This window comes from Centruroides vittatus, unplaced genomic scaffold (genome assembly GCF_030686945.1).
Source record: "Centruroides vittatus isolate TY-2023 unplaced genomic scaffold, ASM3068694v2 contig_352, whole genome shotgun sequence".
In the NCBI taxonomy this organism is placed as follows: domain Eukaryota; kingdom Metazoa; phylum Arthropoda; class Arachnida; order Scorpiones; family Buthidae; genus Centruroides; species Centruroides vittatus.
The window spans coordinates 495,937-510,381 of record NW_027122175.1 but is presented as its reverse complement, the minus strand read 5'-3'; the positions used below and the strand labels follow the sequence as shown (position 1 = coordinate 510,381).

At 32.6% G+C, this 14,445-nt stretch overlaps 1 protein-coding gene across 1 annotated transcript in view; it reads left to right on the top strand.

Annotated features, from left to right (window-relative positions):
- Positions 1-14,445, top strand: part of LOC136974690 (Friend leukemia integration 1 transcription factor-like) — a 48,651-nt gene that overhangs the window by 26,041 nt on the left and 8,165 nt on the right. Inside the window, exons 5-7 of the mRNA XM_067269632.1 lie at positions 460-568; positions 3,148-3,434; positions 4,887-4,937. Of these exons, the coding sequence (XP_067125733.1) occupies positions 460-568; positions 3,148-3,434; positions 4,887-4,937 (447 nt within the window). The remainder of the gene's footprint in view (positions 1-459; positions 569-3,147; positions 3,435-4,886; positions 4,938-14,445) is intronic.

Genomic DNA, 14,445 nt, shown 5'->3' with positions numbered 1-14,445 from the left:
TCTCTTCTTGTTTTTCCACTCCTCCGCATCCTCGCTTTCTTAAAATTATTTAGCATCGTCTTTATCGTCACTTCATTTTTCTCCTAATAATCATTTTAATTTTAATCTTTTCTCGCGTCTTTCTACTCTTGAATCCTATCATTTATTCCTCTACGTAAACTGATTGTCCTCTTCCTCATCCTCGTATTTTTAAAGTTATTTAAAATCCTCTTCGTTTCATTCGTCTGAAGCACCATCACTTTATCCTAACAATCATTTTCTCTCATACATTCTGATTTTAAAACTTCATCTTCTTCATCTTAATTTCATTTTAAGATAAATTAATTATTTTATACAAAATTTTGTAATGTTTCAGTGTTTTATAAACATTTCCACTATTCAAATTGATAAGAGTTAATTATTTTAGCGAAATCCTGCGTATGAATTATATTTTCTGAAACTAAAAAATATTTTATTCAGTTCGAAGACTTCAATACTCGCAGAATCTCGTCCAGAGACGATCTCAGATTCGATTTCCATATCCAGAAGCTGCACTTTCACCATTCCGACTTATCTCCAAAAATGTTTGGTAGACAATTTTGTAGTCCCATTCGCTATCGAGAATTAAATCTCGTTTTTTTTTTCTATAAAATGCAAACTTTTTAAAAAACTTTATTCATAAAAAGTACAATTTAAAATTCTATAATAATTTATCTCCATCTTTTTATAAGTCGCAAACTCTGAAAGTCATACGAATCTTCATCATATGACCGCTTTTCCACCTTCGATTTTGTTAATTTAAATGCTACTTTTTGCTCTTTATACCGTTTAAAATGTTAAAAAATATATTTATAAGGTGAAAATCAACGATATTTTTACTTTAAACATCATTAATAAGGCTGGAACTTATCGAATTTTGTCACGGAATAGCCGAACATAGAATCGTTTCTTCGTAATGAACGTGTAATCTATTTTTCGTAGAGAGTATTGACAGGATAGAAGAGCATCTGTCCTTCTCCAGCTTCCATTTATCTGCTTCCAATCTTCCAGCCCAAGATATCCTCCGACAGAGACTGGAGGAACGGGAAGTGCGCCTCATTGGATTTCCCAGACGTTTCCGCCTTCACCCCTTTAATGCCATAACTCCATTTCCACTAGGCTTCCATTAAGACGTCAATTCTCCATCCTCATACATCCTCCGCATCTTTTTGAAGGATGAAATAAACATAGAAACGTCCCGATTCTTCCATAAAGATTAAAAATTGAATAGGAAGATGTAATGTGCAGTCTCCCACGAAATAACCTAACAAAGTTGTTCTTTTAATCCCGAATGTGTGAGCACACTTGTGTAACTGTTGGTGCAAAAAATCGCTGTGTGGGGGAGTAAGGGATTTATACGAGTGGTCAGGATCTCCCCAGCGTAGAGAAGGGACACGTGTTAGGGATTCTCTCCTGGCTAATCTATTAGCGACGGTGAGGACGATCTAGACGATGACACCGTATCTAAAGCTCTCGATTTTTGGGATGTAAACGGGAACAACTAATGGACGAACTTGATTAATGGACGTTTGAGCAGCTGACTTATGCACTGCGGTAAGTTCTGCTTATTTCAATGGACTCTTAATGTACAAGATGAAGCTATTGTGCCTTTTTCAATGGGGACTACAAAATATAATAGTTGGAGAAAGTCTAGTCTTGTTTAACTTCCTCTATATGTGCCTACTTAAAGCCGATTCTATCCTCTCTCGCTCTCTCGCTCTCTCGTTTTCTCATCTTCTCCAAAATTATAATGACTTGAAAGGTTAAATTTAATTGGAAGATTAAAAAAAAATCGTGTTAGCATTCTGCTTTATTGCAGAAAAATTAAGTTTCTTTTTTTCTTCCAAATTTGCTAGAAAATTATAATTAAACAATTAATTAAACATCATTTTGTAATTTAGAAACAAATTTAATTGTTTTTAAATCGAAAAATGTTTTGTTTATCGAAGAAAAGATGGATTAAATTCGGTTCACAGTAGATTTTAACATCGATAATTTGATATAAAAATGTAAATTTATGCTACACGGTAATAATTCTTGCTTCCTAACGTGTTTAAAGTGTTATTTATTTAAATTAAGACGTCACAATATACAATTATTATGACAAAAACACAGAAGTTTTCCTCTAATACTTTTTGATTCACCGTGAAGTTAGTTAAATGAATTTTTTTTATAAAATTCAAGTTAAATAAGTTATAAATAGACGAATTATTTACATTTTTGACAGTTAAAAAACACAAATTAATACTCATTTTCCACATAAAATGAAGATTAAAATGCAAACTAAGCTTCATTTTTATGAAGAATAAGGATTAACTCACTCAAGGAGTAAAGTTAAATTTTCATATTTTTATCTCACTTTCTCCTATTTATAAAAATATTACACATCAATCACTTGAAATTTAACCTTATGAAGGATTTATTTCACACAATTTCACCAATAACGCGTACAGAATCACACGAATAAAGACCATTCGCTTAACGGCGCAGAGCTGAGTTGGGCTTTCCCGCATAACGCGCGCATCGGAGGAAAAGAGAAATTTACAGGGGGCGAACTCCACGTTAGCATCTTAAAAACCGAAAACGGGGCGGATTTTAATTGCCCAACGAGCAACGAGCCAGCAGACGAAGAGATTTAATTAGAATGGAGTATAAAGCGGCGGACGGACGCAATTAAGGAGGCAGAGGATAAAAAAAAAAGCGATTAGGTAGTGGTCCGGGCGGGAGTGGAGTATTTACGTACGGTTGTAAGCGAGAAATGATTAAGCGGGTCGAGTCAAAGCCGCACACACTCATATATTCAGCGCACTTCCGACCTATCAAGAAGAAAGACAGGCAGGCAGAGTCGCTCTTTTCATTGAGGAAACGATGTGTTCCGACTTCCTGTGACTTCTTAGTTTGTTTCCGTCCTGTGACAAGTGGAGAGGAAGTGTGTGTTTCTTCCGACTGGAAATAAGCATAATTCATTAGCCAGTGCGGGTCGACTGCCATTGGTTGCCTGCCTTCACTCCACATAGGTCGCTGGCCCATAAATCGGAGACGTCGCTGATTGGTCGGAGGACGGCTCGCGCCGCTAAGCTCGGACCAGATGCGCCGCGCGGACAACATTATCGGCGTCGAAGTGTGAAGCGACGGCAGCGGGAATCTCCGCCGAAATGTCGTGTTGAAGCTTAGGATCGAGCCCCAGGCCGAAACGACCCCCGAATTAAATGCCGCTATTGGGCGGCCCCTAGCGGAATTTGGGCACAGGACAGCTTGGTTGCCCGTCACCGTGGCTCGAGACTGTCCCCATCAACTCCCGTGTAGATACGGGACTGCCGACGTCTACAGGCTTTGGATGCAAGGCGGGAAGGCTGCCGACTTTTCGCCTTACAACAACGGATCTCCCGTCGCCAATTTGCCCATGCTCTTCACCGGTAACGTAGCCTTTTTATCCGTTTTTTTCCCTCTTTTCTCTACTCTTCCTCGATTTAACAAATTCTTTTCCAAATTCTTGCGCTTCCTCCAGCCTTAAATCGCGACTTAAAATATTCCTCTCCTCTTTCTCTCTATCCAAGTTTTTTAGCTTATCCTCGATCTTCCGGGATTTCTTCCTTGATCTTTTCTCTTACCCGGCTGAAATTGCCTTCAAAGGTTTCTAATTTTCCCATGCTCTTCATCGATAGCTTAACTTCCCCCCCCTCCTTCCTCTATTCTTCCTCGATTTAACGAATTTTTTCCCAAACTCTTGCGCTCCTCCAGCCTTAAATTGCGATTTAAGATATTCCTCTCCACTTTCTCTTTATCCAATCTTTTTAGCTTTCTTCCTTAATCCTTTCTTATCCGGCTGAAATTGGCTTCAAAACGTCTGTCTAATATACCCATGCTCTTCACCGATAACGTAGCCTTTTTTCCCTGTTTTTTTTTTTCTTTTTCATCTACTCCTTTTCGGTTTAACGAATTTTTCCCCTCCTCTCGCGCTTCCTCCAGCCTTAAATCGCGACTTAAAATATTCCTCTCCAACTTTATAGCTTATCCCGATCTTCCGGGATTTCTTCTTTGATCCTTTCTCTTATCCGGCCGAAATTGGCTTCAAAAAGTCTATCTGTCTAACCGTCTGACATGAAAAAAAAAGAGAAACTTTATACGGATGTTAGATAAGTTTAAAAGGTTTATAATTAAGGTAAAAGTGTCTTTAATTTATAGAAAAATTTATCAAATCCTTACAAATTAATTGGTACGAGTTATATAAGAATCCATTTAAAATTAAACATTTATCTAAATCACAATTTCAGCTCAATTATTTTATTTAGAAGACTGTAAATACCTAAAATCTATCCTGATCTTCTAAAATTTTTCTAATTGTATAAATGATCAACTATTTAAAAATGATCTTCATCCTCTAAATTTTTTATTAAATTATCTATAAAAGTTACTTAATGATGAAATATTTTGATTTTACAATTACAAATTAAGTTTCTGTAATTTTTTATTCTATATTTTTATCCAAATTAATCTTAAATATTCACTTTAAACATCTTTAAAACTATATCTTAAGTCACTTAAATCGTTTGAGTAATTGCCGAATTAAACTGTAAATTAAAAAAACAATTTTTTTAATTGTAACAATTAAATTAATAAGAATATAAAGCTTTTAACGGTTTAAAAGTAATTTTTTTTATAATTTTTTAATTAAAGTTATACAATATTTTAAAAATTTGATGTATGTAATGTTGCATTCCATCTACGTGAATGAATAGTTTAAGCTTGTTTAAAATATTAGAAAAATAAATTTATAATTATTAAATAGGCACAAATATATAAAATATTATTAATTTTATATATAAATTTAAATATTATCGAATAAAAATATTAAAATTTCTTTCCAGAGCCATCTTACAAAGGAGCTTGGGGATCTCCATCTCCTAGCCAGACACAAGGTAACGTAACAATTATTTCATTATTTAAAATTATACTTTTCTAAATTCCAGAAAATTCAAATCTATATTATCTTACATAATACAAAACAAAGTCGAATATTAAATTATATTAAATTTCGAAATTTTATTTAAAATCATTTAAAAGTAAATGAAAGAAAATAACAGCTCGCTCCTGTAAAGATGTCTTTGCCGCAAGTACAAGTACCATGCAGGGAAGAAACGAAAAGGGGCTAAACGACTCCCCTTTTTTTATATTTTTCTCGTGTTTTTCATTACTTTCCTCTTCTAATTTCGCTACTAATGGAAAGTTAACATAATTTTATATATATAAATACCTCGTATAATAGGATTTTATACGTTAATCGTTATAAACGGCCGTACAATCTTCGATAAAAGATGCGGTGGGATGAGGGATCAAATCGGGGATTAACGACCAATTTAGGCGATCGCGTTAATATTGATACAACCCTGCGACGGTAAATTGGCCCGTTAACGTTACCTCCATCGGTTCACGTGACTTAGTTCGGGTTTTTAAAACACGAAAACGTCCGTACAAAACCCGCTCGCCTAGTCATTTCCGATTCTGTAAATCTAATTTTCCAGTCAACTTTGCGTTGTTACCTTTTTACTCCAGGTTAGGGTCGATCTGTGACTCTCTCTCTCTCTCTCATTACGCCAAATATTCGAAGTTGCTTCGCTTCCCCCTCTCCGCTCTCTCTCTCTTCATCCCCCGGTCCAGCATCCATCCCCCTCACTTCCAAATGGAAAATGAATATTTTCCGATGATAGTTTGTTTTTTATGAGGAAATTTTGATTTGAAAGTCGATTGGTTCTTTCAGAATAATTGATGGAAAAATTGTTTCTCCATCGGAATTTCACCAAAACTGTTTTGTTTCTGCTTGATTCAATTATGTCGTAATTTTACAATTTTATTCTTCTTTTTTTTTGTGATTTTTAAACGCGTGTTGCGCCAGAGAATTTATTCGAAATTTCCAACCAATTTTCCATTTTAAAATAATTATTAAAGCGGAACAATCGATAATTATAAAGTGAAAATCTTTCCTAATTCTTCGTCATCATCCTGTCTTATACACAGCTTAACACCTCGTCAGCATCTTAAGAGACTAACAAAATATCCTATTTTATAATTTATGTAAACAATAAATTATATAATTTAACAAAAATTACACACTTTTCTAGCTTCTAAATTTTATTTTTCCACTTTTTATATTCTATATTACTAATGTCTTACTCGTCTTCTGATGTACACTTGCTCGTTCTTTTCGATTTTCTGATTAAATTTATAAAGTTTCTTTACACATTTTTTAAGCTTTTACGCTTTAAAAATGCTGTAAATTCTCTTGTTTATTAAAATAATTTAGTATTTTTAAACAATATTTCCATTTTTTTTTAAACTCTAAATTTAATAAACGATCTCATTTTGATTCGTGTTTATCGTCCATTTTCTTGTATTTTATCAATGATTTTTTTGTTTTATGCTCGTTTTATTTATGAATATGTTTCCTTTTCTTCTTTCTCTATTAAATACGGTTTCTCTTTCTTAATTTTTTATGAAAAAATTATTCTTAGATCGCATCTTATGAGAAAGAGAATGAAGATGATTTTCTAAACTGATGATAGGATGGTGAGAGGATTTAAATAAAAATCTTCGTGGAAATTTCATCATAATTATCTTCATTTCTAACTTTAAACTTTGTAAATAAGTTTATTATCCTTTAATTTTTTAAAATTTAAGTAAGGATTATCATACTTAATCTTTAAGATTTTCCAAAATTCAAGTGACTTTTTAACCAAATTTTGGCCAAAGATTTCCTCTTTAACTATTCGCATAGTTTATTTATTTTAATTTTTGTTTAAAATTTGATATAAATCCTAAAATACATCTAAAATAACGAATAATATTAAAATTTATAAAGATTTTAATACAAATTAAATCTTAAATCCTTAAAAATTTTTATCCTTAAACATCATAATTTGAAGTTAGCTTACATTCCTTAATTTGACGTTTAATTTCTTTAGAAAATCACTAAAAATTCAAATTTAAAAATGAATTTTTTAAATATTTTGGAATAAAATATTTAAATTAAACTACTTTTTATAAAATTTAAAATTAAAATTGCTTAATTTATCATTTTTAAATCAGTTTTTGCCTTCACTTAGCTCGTCTCTCGTCAAAGCAGTCAGTTTTTGATGGATAAATTACTTTTTAATTAAATATTTAACTTACAAATTTCATAATAAATTAATTCTCTTGAACAACACAACTAAATTAATTTAAATATTGCTTCTATCATCCTGTATTTCCTGAACTTTTATGTCAGCATCTTCGGAATCTACATCTTCTCCATCTAAATTTATTACAAAATCATGAATATCTTTAAATAAATTTACCCTTTTTATCAATTCTGAGTAAATTTAAAGTCATTTATACTCCTTAAATCCTTCAAACAGGGCCGTTTTTTCATTTAAAAATAGTTTAAATTGTTTATTTTCTTAGATATTAACGAAAGTTTGTAGCTTATCTATGCTCATATCACAAGGAAAAATGGCAAAAAATCTATATTTTTACAGTCTAAATTTATAATTGTTTGCTCTTGGCCCCTTCTAACCTTCGTTGTCTTTAAATTAGATTGAAATATTTAAACATCCATTAAATATTTCTCTTCCAGACACCTTTACATCTCTGGAAAACCGACTTCATTACGATAGGAAAAATAGGATTATTTAGGATTTAAACATAATTTTAAAGGCCTAGAGCCTATCCTTGCGTAAATCACAAGCCGGATAATAAAATTTGCACATTTTAGGAACCATATTTATCTAGTTTTAAGCATACAGATGACCAATTACAGTAACGTATCAATAACTAATTTCGTATTCAAACAGCACACCCATTCTCTAATTTTAAACACAGAAGTAATGCTTATAAAGTTGCATTATTCTCTACTTTTAAATAATAAAATATTTCAATCTCTAGTTTAACTGTTTAAATTACTATTTGAAACAGCCTATCATCCTTTATTTTTAAGCATCCTCTGTTACTTGGAAGCGTCATCTTAACAGCATCTTTAATCACACAGAACAGCATCTTATGCTATAGTTTTAATAGTTTAAACTAGAATTATCTTTAATTTTAAACGTTTAAGCTGAACAATTAGCAGTAAAATCTTTAGATTTAAGGATTTAAACCACTGATCATCCTCTGGTTTTAAGCATTCTTTTACTTAAGTTTCTTTAACTGCTAATTTTTACTTAGAGCATCATTTTTAAGAGCAAAATCATTCAATTCATTTAAATAAACACGAGAAACAGCACTAAAATCCTTAATTGAAAGCACTTAAACATCACGAAAAAGCATGGCATCCTTTTCTAGTTACGTGCTAATTAGCAGACAATTTTCCATTTTACGGCATCCAAAAGATCACCGGGATCATCTTTCGAATTTCGATTGTTAAGGGCATTATTCTATGCATTTTAAGCATCCAGACAGCACACGAAACGGCTTTTTGAGTCATCCAAACGTCACACTGAACTGTGTTTATATACCTGACCACAAATTACACTTAGTAACATCCCGTCCAAGGCACGACGCCATTTTTGGAAAGTAGAACATAGATCACACCAATGTTTCCTCGGAGGTTACGTCACGTAACTTTCCCGTAGGCCGCATCGCACGTGCTAAACACTCATAAAGTGACTTCCTGGCCTAAAAGCTAGTGTTGGGAGAGGCAAAGTGCAGTCATAGGTACACCTTTGGACGCTCACGCCATCCTACTTAGTCCATAATTGTTGTAGTCATTAGTTGGGGGGAAAATCGGGGGATCTTCGTGTAAATACTCTCCCTTCCCCCTATCTACGGTGGGGACCAACCTGCACGCGCTTTCTCTCTCTCTCTCTCTCTCTACCTGTTATCATTATATATTATTTTTTTTTCTCTTCCTCCTCCTCTCTCTTCCCTCTCTAAATGACTTTTTCTCTGAATGGATTTTTGTTATCAATTGGGCCTCTGGCTTCGCTAATCTCGATATTAACCGTTGGCCCACCGAAATTTTAGTTAATTAAGACTTTCGTCACGGATTCTACGTCTTCGCGTATCGTTGGTGATGCTCTGGATCACTTCAAATTCATTAATTTGTTCGTCCTTGACAGTTTCTTGCTGTATTTTTTTCTTTAAAATTGGAGGATTTTTAGTTAATTTAAGCGGTTTTTATGATTTTCTTTCTAGATTTTATTCAAATTTATATAATTAAATTATAATTTCTTTTGAGTTATATAATAATATCCTGATTTTCAATGCAATTTTCTCTAAGAAATGATGCTTTACATAAAAGATCATTAAGATGCGTGTTAACTATCGGAAAATTCTTTATTTTCCCACGGAAAATTGCTAAAATTCTTCAAATTTCTTAATTTTTCTACGAAATTCTTCGATTTTTTTTCATTTTTCTCTCTGAAACGCGATATTTTAAACAAATTTTCATTAATTCTCCTCTACTTCTATGCACATTTCTTCATACTTCCCATCAGAAATATCCTCATATTTAACTGAAATTTTCTCAATTCTTAAACAGATTTTAGGACATTTTCCTTTATAAATCATTCGACAAATCGAACAGATTTACAAGCAAACGGGACTTAAAACTTTGGAGAAATTTTACATCCCAAAATTCATCGAGAGAGAAATTCAATTCGGTTATTTGGCAGGACTCATAAAGAGGAAAATTCTCAACAAATTAGGTCATTTACAAATGTACAAACCATCTTCAAAGTCGTTAATGCATCAGATGCACAGATGATGGAGCGAGAGAGAGGGATGCTGCAGGATGCGGGAGGGACATCTCTCTCTCTTTCTCTCGTTTCTCTTTCACGGCCTTTTGTATAGATGGGACTTTAATCAAGTCAACAAGTCAAGTAAAGCAACAGAAATTTGTGTAGAGAATCGTTAACTAAGCATTAAAAGTACCTCTATCATCATCAAAGCAATAGCCAACGAGTCTGGTCCAGTTAACACGATGAATGAACGTTTTCTCTAGGATAAGATAAGCTTGGTTATTGACCAGACTGCAGCCATTACCGATGACCCCCCCTTTGTAGTAATTAACCAATGGTGGAGGAGAAGTCGCGTCACAACTTCTGATGAATGTCCCTTCTTAACAACCTGAGCATCTCTCTTGTAATTAGAGGAACATCATCCGTGAATGGAGATTGTTCGCCTTTAGAATGGCCACGATTATCTGATTATTTTATTTATGGATTAGTTGACGTTTCTCTGTGTTCTGGATGTTGCATTCTCCTCTCTTCTATCCTAGTTTTCTCCCCGTTTACGATTTTGTGCAGCATCCTCCTATCTTTCCTAGTTTACAATCTTGTGCTGCATCCTCTTCTATCCTAGTTTTCTCCTCATTTATAACATTCGTGCAGCATTCTCCTCTTTATATAATTTATATACGTAATTTGTACTGGTTAAGATTGCGGATGAATTCGGATCGATCTTCACCTCATCATTTTGCTCTTGGTTATCCTTCTTTCAAAGCATCAATAATTAAATTTTTCTTGTTTTGACCGAAGAAAAATTGGTGAAATGTTAGAATTATTTAATTTAAGTATTAAATTTTAGTAAATTTAACTGGGTCCTGCCAAAATTATCCAATAATTTTGTATCAATGCGGTAACACCTGGTATACTTTTCTTATGAAAAGTCGTGGGTGAAGACGCCTTCTTCTTTGTCTTTGCTAAATAATATTCCATATTAAATGAGCAAATTATCTCAATATTTTAATATAAAATCCTCTCAGTTTTCAATAAATTTCTTGATTTTATGTTTAATTTTTTTTATATTTTTAATAAAAATAATATTAAATTTCTTTAAGAAAATATACTTTGTATATAAGTTATTTGATTTTCTTTGAAAGAATCATTTGGACCGACTTAGAATTAAAAGTATACCTAGAAAACACCTTACTTTTCCTAGAAAAAAGTAATAAAATCTCAATTTACACACAGAAAATAGCAAAAAATTCAAATTTTCTTTACAAAAACGTAAAATTTTAGCATCCTTTTATGTGTTAAACGTGTGATGCAGTTTGGAAAAAATCCTCATCCTTAAATCTTCTTTCTAAAGAAAACCGCAACGTACATCATCCGCATCATCTCTCTATATAATCACTATACATTTACATCCTCTTAAATAACCAGATCATCCAGAATCCTGCCTCTTAACATCATTTTCCACGCAGAATTTGAACGAAAATACGAAGGAGGAGAAGGAATTTTTAAGGTCTAAAAATAGGGTTTAGGAGACGTCGTAACATTTTAAATAGGTTTTTAAATATAGAAAACATGATTTTTTTCTTGGTATTGTGGAAAATTTCTTTGTGGTGTATCCCATATGCAAAAAATTCTTCCTATCTTTCGACCCTTCTCGCTCGTAAAGTTTGGTAATGTGCATCCAAACTGTTACTTGTAGGCTTCGTACACCTGTACATCTTGGTTTTTTATGTAGTTTCCGCTTCTTCTGTACTCAACAAATTCACTTTTCTTTGTGGGGAAAAAACCTGATGAAATTTACGAGTGATTTTTGATAAGAAGGAAGTGACGTTTGACTGAAATATTCCTCTCTCTTATCCCCATACGTCTCTGCAGCATCCCTACATCCTGATATAGAAAATTGGCATTCTTAAGCATAAATATTGTAAAAGTTTATTAAATTTATATATTTTATTGTTCCTACTGCACTTATTAGGGATTAAAGAGCAAGAAATTCCACATGGAAAACATTGGATGCTTTAAAGATGCGGATAAATGATTGTCTGCAGCATCCCTACATCCCAATGCAAAAAATTAGCACCCTACAGTAAAATTTTGTAAAATTTTATTAAATTATATTAAATTAATATTTTTTATTGTTTCTACTACACTTATTAGAGATTAAACAGCCAAAAATTCTACCTTAAAGCATCCTTATATCGGATGCTTTAATGATGCGGAAAAATGTCTCTTAGCGTAGTCTAGTACTGAATTTTCTGTATATTTTCTCGTAGGCCTACTTAAATTTTACGAAATTTCGCTAAATTTCGTTCTTTTACCCTGAAAATTTCCCCAAAATTCGCACATTTTTCTTCCGGAGGATATCGGATTACTCCGCATCTTCTCTGGGAGAAAGTAGAAAAAATCTTTGAAAAATCGGGTATTTTATAGACGATTTTGGGGTCAGAATGGACGATTTACGCCTTTAAATTGTTTTGTAGCTGCCAATGGAGGAGTATTGCGTCGGCTTTGGTTGTTGAAAAGCTCAAAGAGCATTGGAGTAGTTCTTGTAATTCATAATCTTTTATCCAGAGTCGGCGACAGTTGACGCTGCTGGAAACAGGAAATGGCTGCATAAAACTCTTTGCTCTGCCGTTCGAAAAGCCAAAACACTTGTCACAGCTGAAATATATTGCTCTTTAATGGAAAGAATGCCATTTGAATAGATGTTTTTGTTCCCTCCGACAACTTTGTTTTACTCCATTTGCTCTCCATCTTCCGACATCTCGCATCAAACCTCTCCTCTTTCCACATTCTTGAGCATCTCACCTGCTTAAAAATCCTATTTCTTTAACTAACAAGCCACTAAATATTTAAATTTACTACAATTAATTCGCTAAAACTCGAAGATGCTGAGGAGCGATCGGTTTTGGAAGCTGGTAATCGCGACTCTTTCCTACTAAAAAACAAAGAAATTTTATAGAAATTTGATTATATTTTTGTAGAAAGGATAAAAAAATCTTAATTTTTTTCCGTTTCCCCGATATTTTTGTAAAATATCATAAATTTTCGTCCTTTTTTGAGCAGGAAAACTTAATTTTCCAGCATCCAACCGGCGGTTTAACATGCAAATCTGCCTCTTAAATCAGTGAAAAATTATTAAATCCGTTTAGCTGTAGATGAGAGAAACTCCTCATTTATCCGAGTTAGAGAGGTGAAAACTCATATTTAACCCGTAAAAATTTTTCAAAAATATTATTAAATTTTGATAAATTTATAATTATAAGAATAAAGTTTCGCTTTTTTCGCTTAATTTCTCTAAAAATCCTTAAAATTAACTAAATACATGGAGAATTCTACGTTCCTAAACACGTAAAAAATGACAGAATTTTGATAATTTCGATGATAAAAAACAGCAAATCTTCGTCCTAAGCATCTTAAGTAGTATTATCTTGCAGTAAATCCTTAGATTATCCTTAGAACTCGAAGAATCGTTGAGAGGATGAATCATTAAGATTCAGCAGTCGTAAAGGAAAGCAGTTTTGTTCGTGTTCTTGGAATGGCAACTTGGTTCTTATTGACTCAAGGCCTGGTCTCACTTACTGAGTAAGCGTGGAAGTGGCTTAGCAGAAAAGAACACCATGTTCTCCACCTCTACACTGCAGGGATTAACATTTAGATTCCATCCGCATCCTTCTCTCTCCTCCTCCACCTCCACGGATTAGACAGGAAATTGTGACGCAAGAAAGACTTCTTCTAATAGCTCCGGACATCCGTTCCTCTTTAGAAATCTACCAAGTTTTTTTGGATGGAGTATCCCTTTAATTCCTACTTTAAGTTCGCATCTTCTCCAGTTTCTTACAACATAACTCCTCGTCTTCTTCTACCTTTTCCATGCGGGATTAGCATCTCCCTCTTCTCTTTTCCGTGCTTAAAAATCTTTAGAAAAAGCTAATTAATTTTACAAAATTTAGAGGTTTTTTTGTAATATTTTTCGAATATTTTATAAAATTAGTATAGAAAATCCTTTAGATTATTTTCTTCAAATCGTATTAATTTACGAAGAATTTCGATGAATTTTTTCATTTCTAACTCGAATTTATGCTTCTAATCTTGTAAATTGTATACATTCTGCATAATAATTAGAGATTTAGACTTCTTTAGAGTGGACAAATTAAAATTTTTTAATATTTTCTAAGTGTTAGACAACTTGGATTGTGGTTGGAATATTAATTCTTCAAAAATAAATCGTAATATACGTCCCTATTTAGTAGAAGTTCTCAAGAGCCTTTTATTTATAATTCACTGATATGAGGCTGTAAAAATTTATGTTTGTGCCTTTGAAAAGGCTCGAAATTTCCCATCTATAACCTTCTTTGATAGATAATATTCTAGAAACAAAGAATTTCTTTATCATAGAGATGCTCATCTTCCGCATCCTTTCTCCGTTTCTTACATACGTAAAACTTGATAAAGTAACTTTATTTTGTTAATTAAGTATAAAAACTTAAGCTTACAATATTTATTCAAACTAAATTTTCAAGTTTTTAAATAAAATTTAAAAAATACGTTGATTTTGATCATTGTCTCCATCTTTCCATCTACATCCGCATCTTCTCCGTATTTTATCGAATTAAATAAGAGGTTATCGAAGTAAAATTGTTATAAATTAAATTTTGAGGGCCATTTTAGTTAATTTTAATTAAAATTATGCTAATTAAACACGTTTAACTTAAGAAAA